Source organism: Grampus griseus (assembly GCF_964374135.1).
Source record: "Grampus griseus genome assembly, chromosome: 4".
Classification (NCBI taxonomy): Eukaryota; Metazoa; Chordata; class Mammalia; order Artiodactyla; family Delphinidae; genus Grampus; species Grampus griseus.
The window spans coordinates 24,069,889-24,093,246 of record NC_138997.1 but is presented as its reverse complement, the minus strand read 5'-3'; the positions used below and the strand labels follow the sequence as shown (position 1 = coordinate 24,093,246).

Sequence of the window (23,358 nt, the reverse complement as noted above, 5' to 3'; positions counted from 1 at the left end):
ATATCTTGACCCTCTGTAATAGAGTGACTGATTTTGACCTTCTGAGGTGGTCCCTTCTTCACTAGGGTAAAAGAGCTTGCTTTCCATAGTGAGCTCTTTGAGTTGGATTCTGTCTTTCTTGTTAAGGTGCCTTTGTGGTATCCTTACTTTTAACATATTTGGAACTTCTGAAGTTTCTTTTGGATCATATTAGACTTTCTTTTGCTACAAGTAGGTCATGATTGCTGTTAACTGGTTCTGTTCCTTCCTAAGTGAAAGAATGGTTAAAATGCCAGGATCTGCTGCTTCTTGTGGTAACAGTTCTCACATTGAGGTTCTATAGAATTTCATCAAGTCACAGCTATGGTTAATGAAGGAGCAGAAGGTAGTGAGAGTGGAGAGCAGAGGGCAACTTTCTTGAAGCAACTTTCAAGTCATTGTTCTTTATTCTATTTATTTTCCAGGGATATGTGATTAGCAATAGGAAGGGACATGTGAACAGCTTTGTATTTAATATTTGATGTTATTTTATTTTATTTTATTTTTGCGATACGCGGGCCCCTCACTGTTGTGGCCTCTCCCGCTGCGGAGCACAGGCTCCGGACGCGCAGGCTCAGCGGCCATGACTCAAGGGCCCAGCCGCTCCGGGGCACGAACCTGTGTCCCCTACATCGGCAGGCAGACTCTCAACCACTGTGCCACCAGGGAAGCCCTTGATGTTATTTTTATTAACAAATGACTTCTTTTTTTTTTCTTTTAAGATAAGCTTCGTTTATGGTGGAGTTAATACTTACATATATCCTTAGAGGATATATATCCTTAGAGGATACCCTTAAATAAATCAAAGCCAGAGTAGAGTTGTGACTTAGAGATTGCTGATAGGAAGCAGAAGATCCTGGAGCCAGGGGGAGAGATCGCTTCGTAGAGAAACTCTAATGGATTGTATTTATATACAGTTTTCACTGATAGCAGCTGATATCAAGGAAGGAATGTTGAGGAAAGGTAGTAGCTCCTATTCAGAAGTGACTCGGTGGGCTTTGGGCTGGCAGTAGTGCTGATGTTGTGGGCCATCACATGGCTTGTCCTGCCACTAGGTGGAATACCTACTATGTAGGCTGCCCCTAAAACACACGTTTTATAAGTAACTAATTAAATTACCAAACAAGATCATGGTCAAGTAATGAAATGAAGTGAAATGAAATGTTGAAGAGATATTTATTTCAAACTAACACTAAGAATTGGCTCAGCTTATTATAGCTGTTTGGGTTAGTTATAAACACCTGTAAAGCAGTGTTTTTTATGCAGAATTTTCACCAGTCTTATATAAAATTTTCAATATTTATTATTTATTTGCTACCCTTGCAAATAAAAAAACTAATGTTTTCTATTTCTGTGTAAGAAAATTACCACAAACCTAGTGGCTTAACACAACATGTATTTATTATCTCACAGTTTCTGTGAGTCAAGAGTCTAGGCTATCAGAGAATTCTTCTGAGAGAGAACTGATTTGGCAAGGTGGGGGGGGGGTCACTGGTGACTTTGACAAGATTGGATTCAGTGTGTGGACAAAATTTAGATTGAAGTGGGATAAAAATAACTAGGAGGTGAAAAAATTTTTAAACTTTTAAAGGAGTTTTGCTGTGAAAAGAAATAGAATTGGGGCAGTATGTGGAAGAGGACATAGGATCAAGAAAGGGTTTTATTTTTAATGTTTAAGATGACAGATATGGCACGTTTGTAATGCTGATGACAGTGATCCAGGAGACAAGAGAAAATGATTTGGAGAGGTAGTGACTACAGTGGGAGCAGAGTCTTTGGCTGGGAAAGAAAGGGTGGGATCTGTTGAGCAAATGGAAGAACCGTTCTCACAAAGATGCAGGGGCAGTTCAACTACAGTATAACAGCTGGTGGGAAGATGGTAATTTTTTTCTCTAATTGCTTCTATTTTCTTAGTGAAATCAGATATCAGCTCAGAGAGAGAAGATTAGAGCAGGTGTTAGGATTTGAGGGGAATCTCAGAAAGAGCTATTCCAGAGACAGTGAAAGCATATTTTCTAAAGGAATATAGTAAGAGTTTTGCATGGTGCTACATATATACTTGTCTTAAATTTAAAGTGAGAACCAGTCATCATGTTGATTATTTTTCTCCAATAGGCATTGAACAGGAAGAGAGTTAGGTTTAACCAGGATTGTTGTGTTCTCCCTCAGAAAAGTATGAAACAGGAAGAGAGGAAATTGGATTTCAGTATATAAAGGGATTGATTATCATAACGAATTGTGGGGTATCACTGAGGAAAAATGGGAACTGAAGACATTGAATGGGTTAACGAACAGTAAAAAAGTAGATGGAATCAGTAGTCTAGCTGTTTGGCTAGGGTTGATGTTATGGCAGTGGCGTCACTTGAGAAAGCTGGTGACTTGGGCTGTAGAGATGGGGATGCTTGAAGTCAAGATGTCAGCGATCTTACAGCTGCTGCCCATGATCCAATATAGAGCATGATGGTGGGGGAGGGATAACTGAAGTGGAGTGAAGGTAAAAATCATTGGAAATGAAGAAGCTGAAGAGGAGAATCTGGATCATTAAATGGATGATCTCTGTGGATATTGAAATCACCAAGAAGGAGGATTCTGTTACTGGAGCAATGGAATACAGTCAATGACATATTAAAATCATGTGCTGAAACTTTCTGAAACTATTCCTCTTTTGAGTTCCTCTCCCAAACACACCAAATTACAAACAGATTTTTTAATAAGGTAAGTATGTTTATTGAGAAAAGCATAGATAAGACATAAACTCAATAAAATGAGAATGATCCATATTCTCACCATTATAGATATTTCCTATTTACATTTTGGTGAATATCCTTTCAGACTTTTGTATCCATACAAAAAATCATATATATAAGATCATGTAATACATGCTATTTAGTACTTTGCTCTTTAAAACTAACCAGAGGTAGCTGCAAATAACTGCAAACATATGAAGGGATGCATCATTTTGAATTGCTATCAGGTATTCCAGGGTATGGATGTACCATAATTAGTCACTGTTTTACTATTGCTGCATAACAAATCACACTAAAACTTAGTGGTGTTAAACAATAGTAATCACTTATAATCGCATGGTTTCTGTTCAGGAATTTGGAAAGAGCTTGGCTGGGCATTTCTCTCTTGGAGGCTTTCATGCAGTTGCAGTCGTATGTCAGCTAGGCTGACTGGGACTGGAGGATCCACTTCTAAAGTGGTTCACTCATATGGCTGGCAGGTTGGTGCTAATCGCTGGCTGAAGCCTTGGTTTCTTTCTACATGGGCCTCTCTATGGGGCTTCTTCTTGTCATGGGAGCTGGCTTCCCACAGAAAGAATGATCCAACAGATGCAGGCAGAAGCTGCAGTGCCTGTTGTGACCTATCTGCAGATGGTCACTTCTGACATATTCTATTTGTTGTACAAAGTCAGCCCTGATTCATTGTAGGAGGAGACTACGCAAGGCCGTGAATTACCAGTGATCATCTTAGGGGCTGGTCACCACAACCACCCTTCTACTGGTGGCTATTTAACTTGTTTCCAAGGAATATTATTATACCTAGCATCTCTGTGCCCTGTCTTAAGTATTTCCCTGTAGTTTCAGAAGTGGAGTTGCCGAACTACTTTTCAAAAAGATTATTATACCTATTTAATTTCCAAATCAGTCTAGGAGAGTATACATTCCCCTCACCCTCACCAATACTTAGTGTTTGTAATTACTTTAATCTTTGCTAATCTGATAGACATTTTATAATATAGAGAGATATAGATATAGATAGATAGATATAGTATCTATTTAATTAGTAGTGAGATTGAACAATTTCCTTGTGTCTGTTGGTCCATTGCATTTCTTTTTTTCTTATATTATTACTGATATTAGTTCTTCATTGTGAAATTTACAAGTGTTTTTTCTCACTTTGCTATTTGTATTTTTATTTTCTTTTAGTCTTGTAGATATTTTTGATGTTCATGTAGTCGTCTGTTTTTTTTTTCCCATCATATTTGGGTTTTTGAATTGCTTTGAAAGGTGAACCCTACCAAAAGATTATAAACATGTTCCTGTATATTTTTTCTAATACTCTTGTAGGTTTGTTGTTGTGATTATTAATTTATATAGTATTAAAATTAAATATTTAAGAATTTACTTTTGTGTTTGGTATAAAGTTAATATCTAAACTTTTCATTTAATCAACCAGTGTTACAGTGCTGTATTTTTTTTTTTTTTTTTTTTTTTGGCGGCACACGGGCCTCTCACTGTTGTGGCCTCTCCCGTCGCAGAGCACAGGCTCCGGACGCGCAGGCTCAGCGGCCATGGCTCACGGGCCTAGCCGCTCCGCGGCATGTGAGATCCTCCCAGATCGGGGCACGAACCCGTGTCCCCCGCATCGGCAGGCAGACTCTCAACCACTGCGCCACCAGGGAAGCCCTACAGTGCTGTATTTTGATCAATCCATCCTTTCTTCACTGTACATGTTAGTTTTCTACTCAATATCCATTCTCCCTAACCTTCTCCTGTTAGAACTCCAATTTTATTCGGCTCCCTACCCTGCAGAAAGTAGCCATGTGCTGCCACCTTCCCCAACCCTTGGAAGTGAATCCTAATTGAGCCAAACCAATCATGGTGATTCCACTCCTCTCCTGATTGACTTAGGGATGGATATTCAATAAGAGCTTCAGGGAAGATGTGCTTGTTCTTAAAGAAAGGAACCAAGAGAGGAACAGTACTTGATTTCTTCCTCTGGAGAAGAAGTCTAGGAGAAATTAAGTTTGGGACAATGCTAGCTCACCCACACTGGAAGAACAAAAGGAAGATAGCACCTTGGTCCTAGATAGCATTTTTGAGCTTCTGAATTAACCTCTCCTGTGACTGTGTTAACTCAGGTATTTGAACTGTGTGAGGTGATAAATGTCGTCATCATTTAAGCATCATTGAGTTAGATTTTATGTTACTTGCAGCCAAATGCATTCTGATACACCTGGAATGTGAAATGCAGTACCACACCATTTATTTAATACAGCTTTATACTCGATGTTAGTATCTGGAATTATCAGCCCTATTCCTCATCCCCGTTTTTCTTTTTCACATTTTAACTCTTCCTACCCCACCCTTTTTTCCCAGAAAAACTTAATTAATATTTCTATCTCTGCTTTCTTTTTGGTTTCATCTGTCAAATGTATTTTTACCATCTGCTTGTATTTAGAATATTTCTTAATCACTGCGTTAACACACAGGTTTGTCTTTTTAAGATAATATGTAGTTACTTAGATTTTGAGGGGTTTTTTTAAGTAACAGTTTTAATGAGATATAATTCACATACCATACAATTCACTGATTTAAGATGTATACATTTTTATCACTCCCCAAAAGAAACCCTGTACTGATTAGTAGTCACTTCCCATCCTGCCCCCCAGGACTGAGCCCTAAGCAACTACCAATCCACTTTCTGTCTCTATGGATTTACCTACTTTGGACATTCATATAATAGAATATATACAATGTGGTCCTTTATGACTGGCTTATTTCACTTATTTTCAGGGTTTATCAATGTTCTACATACACCAGTGCTTCATTTCTTTTTATTGCCAAATACAATAGTATTTGTATCGTATGCATATACCCCAATTTGTTTATCCATTTATCAGTTGCTAGACATTTGGGTTGTTTCCATCTTTGGGCTATTATGAATAATGCTGTTACAAACATCTGTGTACACATTTTTGTGTGGACATATGTTTTCATTTCTTGGATAGAAACCTAAGGGTGGAATTGCTGGATCATATGGTAACTGCGTTTAATTATTTGAGGAACTGCAAGACAGTTTTCTAAAGTGGCTGAACCACTATACATTTCTACCAGCAGTGCTTTAAGGTTCCAGTGTCTCCACATGATTTGGGGTTTTTTTTTGACTCTAAGAAAGAACCTGAGTTTTTATGTGTGTGCATTTTTTATCGTGGTAAATATACATAAAATTTACTGTTTTTAATCATTTTAAAGTGTATAATTCTGTGATATTTAGCATATTCACAATGTTGTGCAGGTGTCACCACCATCCACCTCCAGAACTTTTTTATCTTCTCAAACTGAAACTCCATATCCATTAAACACTAACTCCCCATTTCCTCCTCCCCCAGCCTCTGGCAGCTGCCTTTCTACTTTCTGTCCCTATGAATTTGTTTCCTCTAGGTACCTCATCTGAGTGGAATCATACAGTATTTGTTCTTTTGCCACTGGCTTATTTCACTAGCATAATATCTTCAAGAGAATCTGAGCTTATTTAAGGTGGTGTTTGGTACATGCATCTTTCATCATCTTATTTTATGCTGTCTATATATCATCCTGCCATGTCCTTATATAATATTATTTCCTTTTTTCCCTCTCTGTAGAGGAAATCTCTAGATTTTGAAATCAGCACCCTACTTTTAATTCTCTTATTGTTCCCTTTTGTAGTTCTTTTTATGTTATATGTGTAGTTACGTATATGACATAAAGGGAACTGTGTTATGGTGAAGAGATTAGTGGCCAATTTTCTCTTGCCCATATTTATTTTATTTTTTTGGTATAATATAGGATTTTGGACAAAATTATTATTACTAAATTATCTTTATATTATATAAACATTACATTAGTGTTTAAAAGCATAGACTCTGGAATCTCACTGCTTGTTTTAATCACACCTCTGCCACTTGCCAGCTGTGTGACCTTGGTGAAGTTATTTAAACTTTCTGTGTCTCAGTTGTTACATTTGTCACATCAGGATAATAATATTACCTGCCTCATTGCTAGGATTAAATAGATTAATTTACTTAGTGCTCTTAGAGTAGTACCTGGCACATAACATGTGCTATATAAGAGTTTACTGTTATTATCATTAGCATTCTCCTTGAAGAATTATTGTTGGCATTTACATTTTATTTTATAAAAATTAATTTATTGTTTTTGGTTAACTGTGTGTGTGGTTTTTTGTTTGTTTGGTTGGTTTTTGGTTTCTTCCTCACTGCTAGGATTTTTATTATGTCCTCTTTCTTGAAGTCTTATTGTCATGTTTAAGTTGTATCTGTTTGTACTACTCTGAGTAGTTTTTTCAGGTGTGATCCGCTGTCTTGTTTACCACTATATTTTCGGTCCCTAGAACATAGTTTGGCACATAATAGGTGTTCAATAAAGATTTGATAAATGAATGTGTGCCTGGAGTCCTTGCATATCTGTCAGGCTCTGGCAAAAGGGGGCCTTAGAGGGAAATTGCAAGGCAGGAAGAGGAAAAGGGGACTTGCTTCTTTCTGTTTGAACCCTGTTTGCTTCCCATCATCCCAGCAATGTTTCTTCACAGCAGCCGGTCCTTCTTCTAGCAAGGCTTGAGTCCAGTTTGCAGTTTCTCTGACTCTCACGGTACAGTCGTCCCTCCATACCTGCGGGGGATTGGTTCCAGGACCCCTCATGAATACCAAAATGCAAGGATGCTCAAGTCCCATCTATAAAATGGCACAGCTCAGTGGGCCTGTGTATCCAGGGGTTCTGCATCCACGGATATGGAGGGCCGACTGTACCACCCCATGAAGCCACACATCTGAAAAACCAGCACTGCTAGCCAGTTGGCACCCCCTCCTTGAGGTCTGTATGCCAGCCCCACAGGGCCCTTCCTCCAGAAACCCAGCACCAGCCCAGCAGCTCCCTCGTAGAGATCTAAGTTCCAATCCCTCTATGAACTTCTCAGTCTTAATTTGTCTCTTTGCTTTGTTCCCCAACCTTAGAACTGCACTTCTGGTACTTGTTCCCTCCATGATACCTTAGTATTCTCCTTGGCCTCTCCATTTCTCTAGTTAGCAACTTGATTCCTCCTTAGGGAATTCTCTCTTAAAATACCCTGTGTGTCTCCTGACTCCACCCTGACTGAGACAGCTTATCTGTCTTATGAAATTATGTCACCTTTCTGAAGGTAGACTCTATCAATAACTATTCTCTATGTCAGGGATCAGCAACTGCAGCCCGTGGGCCAAATCGAGCCTGTGTCCTACTTTTGTAAGTAAAGTGTTACTCAAACATAATCACATCCATTCACTTTCATATTGTCTATAACTGTCACTTTGCAAAGGCAGAGATGAGTAGTCATCATAGAGACCACATGGTCCACACCACCTATAATGTTTGCTGTCTGGTCCTTTATAGAAAAAGTTTGCCAACCCCTATCCTACATCTATAGTTAGCACAATTTTTGGTATTTAGTAGACATGCCAATAAAAAATGTTAAGCGAGGGAATATATGGAGGAAAGAGCCAAAAAGGGAGATGGTAAAAAGAAAGAACAAGGAGGAATATAGAAAAATTTACATTTTAATGGTGATGAAAATTTTATTGAGGTCCAGATCAGATATAGGGGAAAGAAAGAAAGTTAAACTGGCAAAATTTTACCTTTCATTAATTTTCTGTTTAAAAATATAAAAAATCATGTAAATAAATTTTGCTTAAAATATATTAACCTTTTAATCGAACTGTTATGAAAAAACATTGAAATTATATCTACCATGTGTACTTGAATTGTTTTAAATCCATGAAATAAGTTAAAATATGGCAGTATCAGAATAATAACATTTTAGAGTTGACTGAGAATTTTAAACAGAGCACAATAGAACTGAAGTAGACACATAAGTTGGTGTTTATGACTTTTGGGCAATGTAGTTGATTGTGAAGCCATTTGAGAGATGTTAACAGCTACACACACTTTGTAATATATATTTAGTGACTGAGATCAGTAAACTTTTTATGTTCTGAAGAACTAGTTTACTGATAGTATTTATTGAATAATTTACTACATTTACAATTCCGTACATATCATGCCCCAAATCATATCCTGTAAAATCTTAGTATAACTTCCAGTACAGTGAAGCACTTAAAAAATACTCTGAAAATAACATTGAGTCTATCAGAAATAGTGGTTGAATTTGTCAAAAACATTCTATTAGGAAGGAGTTGAGTAGAATTTTAGTTTTACTTTTTGGTCATTACTGAGATTCATTATTGTACATTTACCTAGAGAATAGATTATCCCAACCAGAGCTGCTTTCCCCCTTCTCTGAACTCCTGTGTGTATCTATTATAATAGTTTCCTGTTGTTGCTACAAAACATTACCGTACACTTAGTGGCTGAAAACAACACACAATTATTATCTTACAATTCTGAAGGTCAGAAGTCCAAAATGGGTCCAATGGATGAAAATCAAGGTGTCAGCAAGGTGCATTCTTTTTAGGAGCTCCTAAGGGAGAATGCTTCTTGCTTTTTCCAGCTTTTAGAGGATGCCCACATCCCTTGGCTTGTGGTTGCATCACTCAGCCTTTGCTTCCATCATCACGTCTCCTTTACTGTCTCTCTTATAATGACCCTGTGATTACATTGGGCCCACCCAGGTAATCCAGGATAAGCTTCCCATCCCCAAATCTTTAACTTAATCACATCTGCAAAGTCCCTTTGCCATTGTAAGTTAATGTATTCAGGGGATTTGGGGAGGAACATGGACATCTCTGGGGGCCTATTATTCTGCCTAGCACATCTTTCTTCTTTTATTTAGAATCATTGAATGTCAGAGCTGAAAAGGACATTGGATGAAAACTTGTCCAATCCCTTTACTTTACACATGAAGAAGATGAATGAAACCAGAGGCTGTTTGTCTGCCTCTAAGCACTCTTTAGGTGTGAATCAGGCCTAATTTATGTTTTGTATGCCTAACTATACTTACAATAATACCTTGAACATTTTAAGTACTCAGTAACTATTTATTGCCTGAATGATTAAAAGGTTAGTGATAGAAACCAGATATATCTGGTCTCTGACTCAATTATTTTAAGTTAGTGCTAATAGGAGTTTATAAAAAGCCACTGACTGACAATACCATAAAGGGTAGAGATTCATTTATTCTTATATTTTGTAATTAAAAGGAGGAAATTATTCCTTCTTAAAAATAACTACCTTTTTTAGTATTCCATTTCTCTGTCTCTTGTCTCTTGTTTTTCTAGAGTAACTCATGGAATCCGGATTTAGTTTCTTTTATATTCATTGCCATTGGGCTGGGTTGATAAGATAAACCTGTATTTTTCTGTAATGCATATTTTTCAGCTGTGTCCAATATTTAGGACAATTTAAAAATCAATACTTATCTTTTAAAAACTATTTCATAACTTTAGGAAAAATTTTAGAAATTTAGGTTTATTTTTTTACTTATAATTTTTCTTCCCTTGTTAAGGAAGGATAGTTTGGACTCTTGGTTAAAATAAAATGAAAAAAAATTTTTTTTAATTAATTAATTTTTGGCTTCGTTGGGTCTTCATTGCTGCACACGGGCTTTCTCTAGCTGCGGCAAGCATGGGCTTACTCTTTGTTGCGGTGTGCAGGTTTCTCATTGCAGTGGCTTCTCTTGTTGCAGAGTGCGGGCTCTAGGCACGTGGGCTTCAGTAGTTGTGGCATGTGGGCTCAGTAGTTGTGGCTCGCGGGCTCTAGAGTGCAGGCTCAGTAGTTGTGGCGCACGGGCTTAGTTGCTCCACGGCATATGTGATCTTCCCGGACCAGGGCTCGAACCCATGTCCCCTGCATTGACAGGCAGATTCTTAACCGCTGCGCCACCAGGGAAGTCCCAATAAAATGAAAAATTTTTTTAAGTTTATCTGGCATTTCTTTTTGAAAAACATTAAAACCTAGATTTTAGGTTTAGATTGTCATTCAAATAGATAAATCACTTACTATTTTCCAAGAAAAAAAGCTTTGTCTGATACTGGTGCAATGACTGATTTTCTTTTGTTAATATTCTTGTAGTTTATATAGAATCTGATTTATTGTTATGTGAGTTTGGATATATTAGGCATGGTTCTTGAAATAAAATATACCAGAAGCATTATGTTCTAAGCATTTAGAGTCTTTTCTTACTTGTATCAGCATGGTTTTTCATTGGCCCTATACATTTATACATGTCTAAATCATATACACGTTTCTACAAATACTAAGATTGCAAATAATTCTATTTTTATTTTGTCTACAAGAATGGTACATATAAAGTGCTTAGCAGCTGTAAAAATGGACCATGGTAAAAGTGCCCAATAACTGATAATGTTTATTATATTGTCATGCTGTCCATGAGAAAAATGTTAATTATAAGTCAACTTTAGAATACATTCATTATAATAAATTATATTCATTGGGTGAAAACATAATCTGACTTTTCTTTTCTTGGCAGCAACTTGAATTGGTGGAACCAAGTGGCTGGATTCACGTTCCTTTAACTGATAATCATAAGAAGCCAACTCGCACATTCATGATACAGATTGCTGTTCTAGCCAATCATCAGAATGGAAGAGATACCCACATGAGACAAATTAAAATATACACACCCGTGGAAGAGAGCTCCATTGGTAAATTTCCTAGATGTACAACTATTGATTTCATGATGTATCGCTCCATAAGGTGACCTTGAAACAGAACAAAAGTCATTAAACATATCTTTATCTTGTCAGTAAAGATTAAATCTGGTATCTTTATTGAAAAAAGGATCAATTATTTTGCAGTTTTTTATGCATTGAAAAGTATTTTATTGTAACTTTAATAAATAACTTTTGGGTCATACTATGTTTATTTTCTTTAACATATAATAAAGCTCACATATTTTATAATTATTAAAATGAATTTGAGCCAATCATTAAATTTTTCCTTATGTCAAAAGAAAACCAGTTGAACTGAAAATTTTTAAGATATACACAATTTTTTACTAACTAGGTAATTATTTCATATAGTGATCATGCATTACAGTAATGATTTACTGCGTGTTTGGGAACAAAACTATGTTTTACCAATAGATATTATCTTTAATAGGCCAGAATTATTATTTTTTTCTATCCAGAGGAAGCTTCTTCTATTAATACTCGGTCTTTTTAAAAACTGTGTCAAAATAAGCTTAGCATTCAGTGTGTGATGAGAACCATTCTGATTTGGGGAATGTAATTAATTGTGTCATAATTATCGTACTCCCATGAAATATTTTTAACCCTAGGGTTGTCTATATCCTGATATTATGTTAGCAATTGCCAATATAATCTGCTGTTTATTCTAATTCTAATGCTGTTTATAGAATAGTTTCAAATTTGTGTCTGACACTGAAGCATTCCCTAAGGGATAATGTAGCTCATGAAAATTTTAAAAATATATGAAATTGTTCTTTACATATAAAAATATTTTAAAGTCCCTTAAATGAGGTTTCTTTCCATGGTTTAACATGAGTCGATTTGATTCTGTTTATCTCCCCCGGCACCACCCACTACCCCATATCCTTACTTTGGGGGAGACAGAACTTCTCCATATTGGCTCTTTTTTTTTTTCTTTTTGTGGTTGTGCCGCATGGCTTGTGGGAATCTTACTTCTCCGACTAGGGTCCGAACCCGAGCCCTTGGCAGTGAGAGCATGGAGTCCTAACCACTGGACTGCCAGGGAATTCCCACCATATTGGCTCTTGTTTGGGAAAGATTCCTCAGAGGTTCTTGCATTACTGGGTAGACTGAAGTCTTAAATTAGCAAAGTTTAGGAAATAATTATGTGTTTGATTTATTCTGGCAGAGTACTAATTTACATGGATGCTATAAAAAATGAAGGTTTCATTTTTTTCACTCAGCAGAATCTCAGCTCTTTTTTCTATGAGTTCCACAAAGAGTTTGTCATTTTCATTCTGTTGTCTTTAAAGTAAGAAGCATGGTAAGTGACTGTATCATCACCAAAAAGTCTGTAACCAAAACTCATTTGAGATCAGTGAATTACTCCCAAGCATAGATGTCAGATGCTGGGAAGGGTAGAAGAAAAACAGATGGATAGGAATTAAAAGAAAAGGAGAGAATCAAGAAAATAAGAAGAGCAATATATACTTGGCACTGTATTGATGTTCTGCGTTAGTCTGATAAGGAAAACATTCATGTAAACAACAGGCAGAGTCTAAGAGGCAGAGAAATCTAATAAAAAGTACAGGAAGTTTTATTAGTAATAATGTTACTACTTGCTAACTGCTTTTTAAAAATTTGCTTAAAAGAAAAAAGGAGGAGGACTAATTATCATTTACCTGATCCAGTCTGTTATTTCCTACTATTAATAGCTTGTGAAAAAAACTCCTACAATTAGGAAGAATTAAGAAGAATGTTGGGAAAATCACTATGTTTTCTAGTTCTACTCCCTTTCCCTGTTTTTCATAAACCAGCTGAGCACCTCATTAGGCATGGGAAAACTTGGTAGCCCCAGATTGTGGAGGTAATGCTTCCCCTTATTTTAAGGATTATCTGAAGTCCTGATAGACCATGTATTACATTAACAATGCATAATTATCTAAAGCAGTTTCATTTCTCTTTTGAAAGAGCAAATTATATAGCCAACAAAATATTTGTATCTAGAATATATAAAGAACTCTTCTTATCGCTTAACAGGAAGAAGACAAACAATCCCATTAAAGTGAGCAAAAGATTTAAACAATCATTTCATCAAAGAAGACATATGATTGACAAATAAGCATATGAAAAGATGCTCAACTTCATTGGATGTTAGTGAAATGCAAATTAAAATCGTAATGAGATACCATTTCACAGCCACTAGAATGACTGTGGTTAAAATGACAACGAGGAGGGGGAAGGGTAAGCTGGGACGAAGTGAGAGAGTGGCATGGACATATATACACTACCAAATGTAAAACAGATGGCTAGTGGGAAGCAGCCGCAGAGCACAGGGAGATCAGCTCGGTGCTTTGTGTCCCCCTAGAGGGGTGGGATAGGCAGGGTGGAAGGGAGATGCAAGAGGGAGGAGAAATGGGGATATTATGTATAGCTGATTCACTGTTATACAGCAGCAACTAACACAACATTGTAAAACAATTATACTCCAATAAAGATGTTAAAAAAAAAGACAATTGTACGTGTTAGCAAAGATATGGAGGAAATGGACCTCTTGTCAAACTACTGATGAGGATGTAATTAGTGTATAACCACTTTGGAAAACATTTTGGTAATTTCTTAAGTTAAACATATACCTGTGTATGGGTATTTACCCAAGAGAAAAGAAAGCGTATGTCCGTACAAAGACTTGCACATGAATGTTCATAGCAGCTTTATTTGTAGTACCTAAAAATTGGAAACAATGCAAATGTTGATCAATCGGAGAAGGTATAAACGAATTGTGGTAAATCCATATAATAGGATACTACTCAGCGATAAAAATAAATGAACAGTTAATACATGCGACAACATGGATACATTTACAAAATAATTATGCTGAAAGAAAGAAACCACAAAAAAGAGTATATAGTGTATGATTCTATTTTTTTTTTTTTTAATTCTAGAAAGTACAAACTCATCAAGTGATAGAAAGCATATTAGTGGTTGCACAGGATGGGGAGCAGACAGAAGCAAGAAGGCATGAATTATTTGGGGGGATGACAGAAATGTTCATTATCCTGACAGTGGTACTGGTTTCACAGCTATATACATATGCCAAAATTTATCAAATCATACATATGTGCAGTTTATTGCATGTCAATCGTACCTTAATAAAGCTGATTTAAAAATAGCTTATTCTACCTGTTTCATATAGGAATCACCCAAAGAGGCTAGATTTGACATAGTTATATTTCTTACTGTATAGGATCTGAGAATAAAAAACATTGAAAAGCCATCTTAACAGTTAATAAAACAATGACAGTAACTTCACGGATTCATCCGTAATCAGTATACTTTTTGAATATTGATCAAACTGCAGTTATGAGATTTAAATATTTAAATTATACATGTAATTGAAGTATTAGACACTTTAAAAATCAGCTTATTACCTGTGGAAATACTGTCACAAGGAACTTTTTGTATAAACCTGGAATTTTAAAAGACAGCAGTTCACTGAAGGCTAATAAATACCCAACTCTAAAAAGACTAATAGATATTGAATGTTGAATTAGACATAATAAGGAAACCAAAGTAAATCTGATGCAGACTTTGCTTTCCAGTTGCTTATAGTCTACTAGGGGAAATAATAGGTCTCTGATAACCAGATCAGAAATTAGACTGGTAAGATCTCTAACTGGTGGATGGAAAAGAGAGAGTTAACTTCCTATTCAGAAGTTAGAGGTGAAGCTAAAAGAAGGCATTGTGGAGGAGGTGGAACTGTAGAAAGAAAGACTATTTGTAATATCAGCTAGTTATTCACTTTTTAAGCCTATTCTCGAATCCAAACTATCATTGTTTTTACGTGAATAACAACAATTAATTTGAAACAGATGATTTGTATGTTAGGAATCCAGTGATGTTTTGTACTTTTGCTCTCATTTGAAAGATTCCAACAATTAAAACACAGACCAATCTTGAAAAGTAATTTTAGACACCATGCCTTCTGTTCTTTTAGCCATTATGACTACTAGTTTAGTACAGATTAATACACTACAGTATAAATTTTTATGAGTATAAAATATTATAACTCAAATACAAATATTTGATATGTTTCTAGTGTTTTAGAAAATTTTACTTTAAATTCTTAATAACATGTTGGCTTATTATATGTCATTTTTAATTGAATTCTTGGTTCAATTACCTTTTAAAAATGATAAAAGTTGCAAAATATGTTAAATTAAAGCATTAGGGAAAATAATACTTTGTAGTTGTGGTTATTTGGAGACACTTTTGCTCTGTGGAGCTTTTAAAACAAGTTAATCTTCTTTTGCCCACATTGTTTTGATTTTCCCCACTTCTACTATGACTCCCTAGAGTATGATGTTTGGAAGTGTTTGCTGTACAAAGCTGTTTACCAGCCATCTACAAGGAAGCTCTCTGTGCTTCATGATCTGCCATTTAGTTGGGCCTGCTTCTGTGCAATGGTGTCTAGAAAGCATTAGAGAGAGGAAGACAACAAAGGAAAAACCTCAGGGATTAGTTTATTAATTATCCATGATAATGATTTATTCTATTAACAGGACATATCTTAAGGCTAATTAATTACAACTCCCCCCCACCATAAATCTAAGAAAATGTCTATAACCCATGGCAATTTTGTAAGAAAAGTTGAAATTATTTTTTAGTAATACTAACCAGTCTGTATTTCAGTTTTATGTGAAAGTACCCTCCCTTTTTTCTATGGCTAATCCTGCCACCATTGTTTGTCTTCTCTTGTCCTTTCTGGTTAAAAGAATCAATTTACTATTTTGCCAACATAAGCAAAATTACAGTTACACCAACTTAAAGGTATTCTATCTTATGAAATCTTTTTCTGAGTGAATTGGTATTTCAGGAAATGGTATTTCACATCATGTATAATTGAAGCTCTAGTATTTACCATCTCAGTTGTTTTAATTACTGCATTTGTGGCCATAAGCTTTCCACTGATGCAGTTCAATGGTGACCATAAGATGTTTTTCCACTATGTATTTGCTTTTCCGGTGTTGAGAGCAAATTACGATTCTCTCCCTGTGGTCCTAGAAATAACTCCCCCAACTGTTCTTATAGACTTTATTCTGAGACCAGCTCTCCTCTGTACCCTGGCATTCATCTATAGCTGGAGATCCAGATTTTAACAGATCATTTCCTGTTATTACTATAGCAGTGTATGAAAATACTGATCACTTACCAAGAAGCAAAGTATCCAAAACACTGAAGTAGAGAGTTCAGCCAGCTGTTTGTTTTCCAACTGTTAAAATTTATAAGAATCACATGTTAAATGAATATGGAGAAATAATGAAATAGAGGGTAGGCTCAGTAAAAGGAGGATGGTAACAAGCCATCCAGCTATTAATTTATAACACACTCAGGTGTCTACCAAGACAAAGGAAAGGAATTTTACTATTTATCTTAAAAACAGTGCTTATTTTTAAGGTAGCATTCAGTAACTGATAGGAGATGCAAGGAAGTTCTTGTCATGAAATTCGGAAGTCTTCTTTCATTTTTTTCCATCATCCAGGCTGTTTAGAACAAAATTCATCATTTCTTTCTTGAAATGTTCAACTGTTAGACTGGTATTTGGGTGTAATTTTGACTCTTCTCCTTCATCTTTACATACTCAGTAACTGTAAGCCCTGCAGATTCTTTTTCCACATTAATTATCACTTTTGGTTTCACCCCATTCACATCATTCTAGGTCAGTTCAGTCTTACCAGAAAAGAAATGACACCGGATAAAACTTTCTAATGTTGCAAACGGGAATAGATGCTAACCGCCCTGTAAGTTCTTTAATACACATGCACATTTCCAGAGGTAGGAAATGAATATCATGCTAAATGAGAAGCTCCAGTGCTCTCTTACCCTGTCCAACTAGTTCTAAGCCAGTCTATTAGACCCACTCTTACTCCTAATTCTAGTTCTGAATCCCTTAGCTGCTGGTAGCTACTTCTTGTTTGTTCTCTCTTGGCCCTTTGGAATTTCACGATAAGGACTATTTTTGTAGCTCCAAACTTGTCTCCCCTCAGTGTTGTTTCCTTAGGCCACGTTGGGTAAGTTTTCTTTATTTTGATCAACTGAATAGTACTCTCTATCCTATACTATCTCTAATAACATAGCTGATCATGTTAGTAACACTGTGCCGATGAAGAAAGATAAATACGGTTTGGCATATGACATTTACTAAGGCTGGAAAGCATGCAATACATTTTATAAAGAAATATTTAGAGGGGAATAATCCACATGTCATTTTGTCATTATTAAGGATACTTGATTACTCATCCCTATTAAATAAAAAAGTTGTTGACTCTACAATGCTGTGATCAGTTGTACTGCATATAGTCTCCAGGAGAAAATTATTCCATGTTTTTTCAAACAATCAACCTATACGATTGAATGCCTTATATCCTGTGTAGAATACAAATAAGTAGAAAACGTGTTTCCTATTCAGAAAGAATTTATAGTCTAGCTGATGATAGCTAGGAACACAGAGACATTCACACATACTTAACAAAAGGTAATATTGACTGAAACAGTTAAGTATTATTTTAATAAGGACAAATATCACCAATGCCCAGGGTAGTCAGTAAGGTTCTTATGGAAGAGAGAGAAATTCATGTACATAGGGGTATCTGAAGAGGCCTTCTTCTTAGGTTATGTACAAGTTGAGAAATAGTGAAGATGAAGGTCAAAGTATCACCTTCTTTTCTAATAGACAACAAATTGAGGGATGTGTTTTTAAGTCTTAGCTAATTTGGGCTTTTCTAATAATGAATCCTTAAGATTCATGTCATAGCTGGTTGCACTGAATGGGTCGGGGAGCTCCCTAGAAGGAGAATGGAACTGAGCCATATAGCTTCAGTTATTCTTCCTATATTTACAAATCAAATGTTTACCTCCTTGGGGATGGAGTAAAGGGGTGGAGAGAGGCTCTGAGTAAAGGAACTGAGTTTCCTTTCAGTTGGGAATCATCAGGAGTGGGGAAGAAGTGTTCCAAAATTTATACTCTGGTTCCAGAACAATGTGTAGGTTTAAGTGGGGAGAGAGAAAATGGGAGAGCATTTTAGGCATGGAAAGCTGTACACATTTGTGAAGGAATGAGGAAGTTATATTCAGACTACAGTAAGCAGGGTGTTAACTTTAGTAACTATGTAACGTCAAGTTATAAGATGGAAGAAAGGTAGGGCAGGGTCGGGTCAAAGTTTAATCTTACCCTGTTATGTATAGGGTAACTATAGTTTTATATGCATACCCTTATATTCCTCTTATATTTAATGCTATATTAAAACTTCAGAGGAGAAAAGATGCAATGTGGGCAGCCTAACACCCACCACCATTATAAGTTGTGAAGGAGACCATGGAATTAAAAACTATTTTTTGAAACTAGTTTTTGTAAGTCAAAATATTTAGTTAATATTTGTCTTACATAATTAAGATTGGACCTTGGAGAAGACTATCAGAAGTTTGCCTGGATAAACAGTTGGGTGGAAATCTGTGCTTTTCCAAAGGGCATTCCTCAGAGGATGATGCTTGTGGAATCACGGAAATGTCCACCCAATTTGGATCCACTGTTCCATGTTCCCTCGTTCCATTCCAGACGTTTAGATAATAAAGGAAATTCTTAGAAAAATCCACTTGTAAGCAAGACCATCAGAAATCATACATACATAGCCCCAAATAAGGCTCTCAAGTGGCCATTATAAACAATTTAACTTCTTGGAATATGGCATGTTATGTGTTTAAACAAAGTCATTAGTAGAAATACAACTTGATTCCTTTGGGTCCAATTTGTGCTTGTCTTACATCTAATTACTTTTGGATTCAAAAATAAGAAAGACTTCTTTTAGAAATGAAGTCTTTGAAACAGTATTAATTCATACTATAATCCCTTTTAAAGATATGTTAACTGAATCATAAAATATACTAATGATATGAAGAAACAATATAGTGTAAGCACAGTTTCTTGTTTTAAATAATAGTAACCATTTTGCATATGCTTTTTGTGTAGCTAGTGAATATAATGAGGAAATATTTTAATGGAAGGGTCCTGTGTGTGAAATTTTCTATTATTTGCAAGCTAAAAGGAAGTGACTCAGTAATATGGGAATTATATGAGCACTTGAATCCTATCTATGTAATCTTTGGCCAATTTTATCAGCCTTTTTCTTTCTTCTTTTTTTTTTTTTCTTGCGGTACGCTGGCCTCTTACTGCTGTGGCCTCTCCCGTTGCGGAGTACAGGCCCCGGACGCGCAGGCTCAGCGGCCATGGCTCACAGGCCCAGCCACTCCGTGGCATGTGGGATCCTCCCGGACGGGGGCACAAACCCGCGTCCCCTGCGTCGGCAGGCGGACTCCCAACCACTGTGCCACCAGGGAAGCCCAGCCTTTTTCTTTTTAAGAGAGAGAGAGAGAGAAAGAGAGAGAGAGAGAAAGAGAGAGAGAGAGAGAGAGAGAGAGAGAGTGTGTGTGTGTGTGTGTGTGTGTGTGTGTAGCATAACATATACAGTGAAATGCACCAAACACTAGCTCAATGAGAGTAAGGTCAAAGTGGATATCCATGTCCATGCCAGCGGGTAACATACCTTCTTGGAAGCCCTCTTCATGTCCCATCTCCACCACTATTCCCTTCCTCCTTTCCAAGATTACCCTCTACCCCTAATCAAAGAGTGTAGCTAAGTTTTACCTATGTTTAATGTACAATAATATACATTATATCCATATGTATATACAAATCTGCAATATATTTTCTTTTGTATTGGTTTCCTTTTACTCAGCATGATTTTTGTAATATATATTTACTGTAGCATGTAGCTATAGTCTGTTCATTTTTACTGCTATATATCTAGTATTGTATTGTAGGAATATACCATAATTTATTTATTCACTCTACTGATGTTGGTTATTGTATTTTCCCATTTGAAGCTATTGCAAAATAATGCTGTTATGAAATTCTAGTGCCTGTCTTTTGACTCATATCATATGTGCATTTCCATTAGATATGTATATAGGAGCCATATAGTAGCTTGCACAGAGGGTACACGTATGCCCATCGTTTGTAGGTAATGCCTGATCACTTTCCAAAGTGTATGTATCCATTCACATGGCAACAGCAGGGAGTAAGAGCCCTGCTGCTCCCCTTACTCACCAATCTTTAGGATGGTTGATCTTTTAAATTTTAGCCACTTTGGTGAATGTAGTGTTACCTTATTGTAGTTTTAATTAGTTATTAGTTCCCTAATAACTAATGAGGTCAAGCCACTTTTCATACGTTTGTTGTCAATTTGGATAGCCTCTTTTGTGAAGTATTCTAGTCTTTTGCTCATTTAAAAAGTTTGTCTTTATTTTCCTTATTGATCTATAAAAGTGCTTCACATATTCTGGTTATAAATGCTATGACAGTTATAAATGTTGTAACTATTTTCCCCTACTCTGTGGTTTGCCTTTTCATTCTCTTAAAGATGGGATCTCTTAATGAACAGAAATTATTTTTAATGTAAACCGATTTAATAATCTTTTCCGTGATGATGTGTTTTTTTGAGCAGTAAGAAGTCTTTTGCAACATGAGCATTATGAACATATCCTCTTACATTATCTTCTAAAAGCTTTATTTGCTTTGCTGTAGATTTAGATCTGCAGTCCACCTTAGATGATAGGACTTATATTTCAATTTTTTTCTTCCCTATATGGATATCCAATCGACCCAGCACCATGCACTGAAGACCATAATTTCCCATTGCTCTACAATGTCACCTTTATTTCAAATCAAGTGTCTATATGTGTATGGTATGTTTTTGAGCTCTCTATGCTATCCAATTTGTCTATTCTTGCATCAAAACCATACTGTCTTTATTACTGTTGATTTTTAATACATTTTTTAACATCTTTATTGGAGTATAATTGCTTTACAATGGTGTGTTAGATTCTGCTTTATAACAAAGTGAATCAGCTATACATATATCCCCATATCTCCTCCCTCTTGCATCTCCCTCCCACCCTCCCTATCCCACCCCTCTAGGTGGTCACAAAGCACCAAGCTGATCTCCCTGTGCTATGCGGCTGCTTCCCACTAGCTATCTGTTTTACATTTGGTAGTGTATATATGTCCATGCCACTCTCTCACTTTGTCCCAGCTTACCCTTCTCCCTCCCCATATCCTCAAGTCCGATCTCTATGTCTACGTCTTTATTCCTGTCCTGCCCCTAGGTTCTTCAGAACGATTTTTTTTTTATTAAGATTCCATATATATGTGTTAGCATATGGTTTTTGTTTTCCTCTTTCGTAGAATGAGTTTGGAAGTGTTCCTCCCTCTGCTATATTTTGGAAGAGTTTGAGAAGGATAGGTGTTAGCTCTTCTCTAAATGTTTGATAGAATTCGCCTGTGAAGCCATCTGGTCCTGGACTTTTGTTTGTTGGAAGATTTTTAATCACAGTTTCAATTTCAGTGCTTGTGATTGGTCTGTTCATATTTTCTATTTCTTCCTGATTCAGTCTTGGCAGGTTGTGCATTTCTAAGAATTTGTCCATTTCTTCCAGGTTGTCCATTTTATTGGCATAGAGTTGCTTCTAGTAATCTCCCATGATCTTTTGTATTTCTGCTGTGTCAGTTGTTACCTCTCCTTTTTCATTTCTAATTCTATTGATTTGAGTCTTTCTTTTTTTCTTGATGAGGCTGGCTAATGGTTTATCAATTTTGTTTATCTTCTCAAAGAACCAGGTTTTAGTTTTATTGATCTTTGCTATCGTTTCCTTCATTTCTTTTTCATTTATTTCTGATCTGATTTTTATGATTTCTTTCCTTCTGCTAACTTTGGGGTTTTTTTGTTCTTCTTTCTCTAATTGCTTTAGGTGCAAGGTTAGGTTGTTTATTCGAGATGTTTCCTGTTTCTTAAGGTAGGATTGTATTGCTATAAACTTCCCTCTTAGAACTGTTTTTGCTGCATCCCATAGATTTTGGGTCATCGTGTCTCCATTGTCATTTGTTTCTAGGTATTTTTTAATTTCCTCTTTGATTTCTTCAGTGATCACTTCATTATTAAGTAGTGTATTGTTTAGCCTCCATGTGTTTGTATTTTTTACAGATCTTTTCCTGTAATTGATATCTAGTCTCATAGCGTTGTGGTGGGAAAAGATACTTGATACAATTTCAATTTTCTTAAATTTACCAGGGATTGATTTGTGACTCATGATATGATCTATCCTGGAGAATGTTCCATGAGCACTAGAGAAAAATGTGTATTCTGTTGTTTTTGGATGGAATGTCCCATAAATATCAATTAAGTCCATCTTGTTTAATGTATCATTTAAAGCTTGTGTTTCCTTATTTATTTTCATTTTGGATGATCTGTCCATTGGTGAAAGTGGGGTGTTAAAGTCCCCTACTATGACTGTGTTACTGTCGATGTCCCCTTTTATGGCTGTTAGGATTTGCCTTATGTATTGAGGTGCTCCTACGTTGGGTGCATAAATATTTACAATTGTTTTATCTTCTTCTTGGATCGATCCCTTGATCATTATGTTGTCCTTTGTCTCTTGTAATAGTCTCTATTTTAAAGTCTATTTTGTCTGATATGAGAATTGCTACTCCAGCTTTCTTTTGGTTTCCCTTTGCATGAAATACCTTTTTCCATCCCCTTACTTTCAGTCTGTAAGTGTCTCTAGGTCTGAAGTGGGTCTCTTGTATACAGCAAATATATGGGTCTTGTTTTTGTATCCATTCAGCCAATCTGTGACTTTTGGTGGGAGCATTTAGTCCATTTACATTTAAAGTAACTATCGATATGTATGCTCTATTCCCATTTTCTTAACTGTTTTGGGTTCATTATTGTAGGTCTTTTCCTTCTCTTGTGTTTCTTGCCTAGAGAAGTTCCTTTAGCAGTTGTTGTAGAGCTGGTTTGGTGGTGCTGAACTCTCTCAGCTTTTGCTTGTCTGTAAAGGTTTTA

General features: G+C 36.2%; 1 protein-coding gene across 2 annotated transcripts in view; it reads left to right on the top strand.

The window, feature by feature from the left end:
* The window catches only part of ANAPC10 (anaphase promoting complex subunit 10), a 75,703-nt gene extending 61,824 nt beyond the window's left edge, over positions 1 to 13,879 (top strand). Inside the window, exons 5-7 of one of the 2 annotated variants that reach the window (XM_082652695.1) lie at positions 11,221 to 11,395; positions 12,646 to 12,725; positions 13,442 to 13,879. In XM_082652695.1, the coding sequence (XP_082508821.1) occupies positions 11,221 to 11,395; positions 12,646 to 12,671 (201 nt within the window). In that variant the 3' untranslated portion in view covers positions 12,672 to 12,725; positions 13,442 to 13,879. Of the gene's footprint in view, positions 1 to 11,220; positions 11,596 to 12,645; positions 12,726 to 13,441 lie in introns of those variants that run through there. The other variant, XM_082652694.1, reaches the window with a different exon arrangement.
* Positions 13,880 to 23,358: the final 9,479 nt, after the last annotated feature.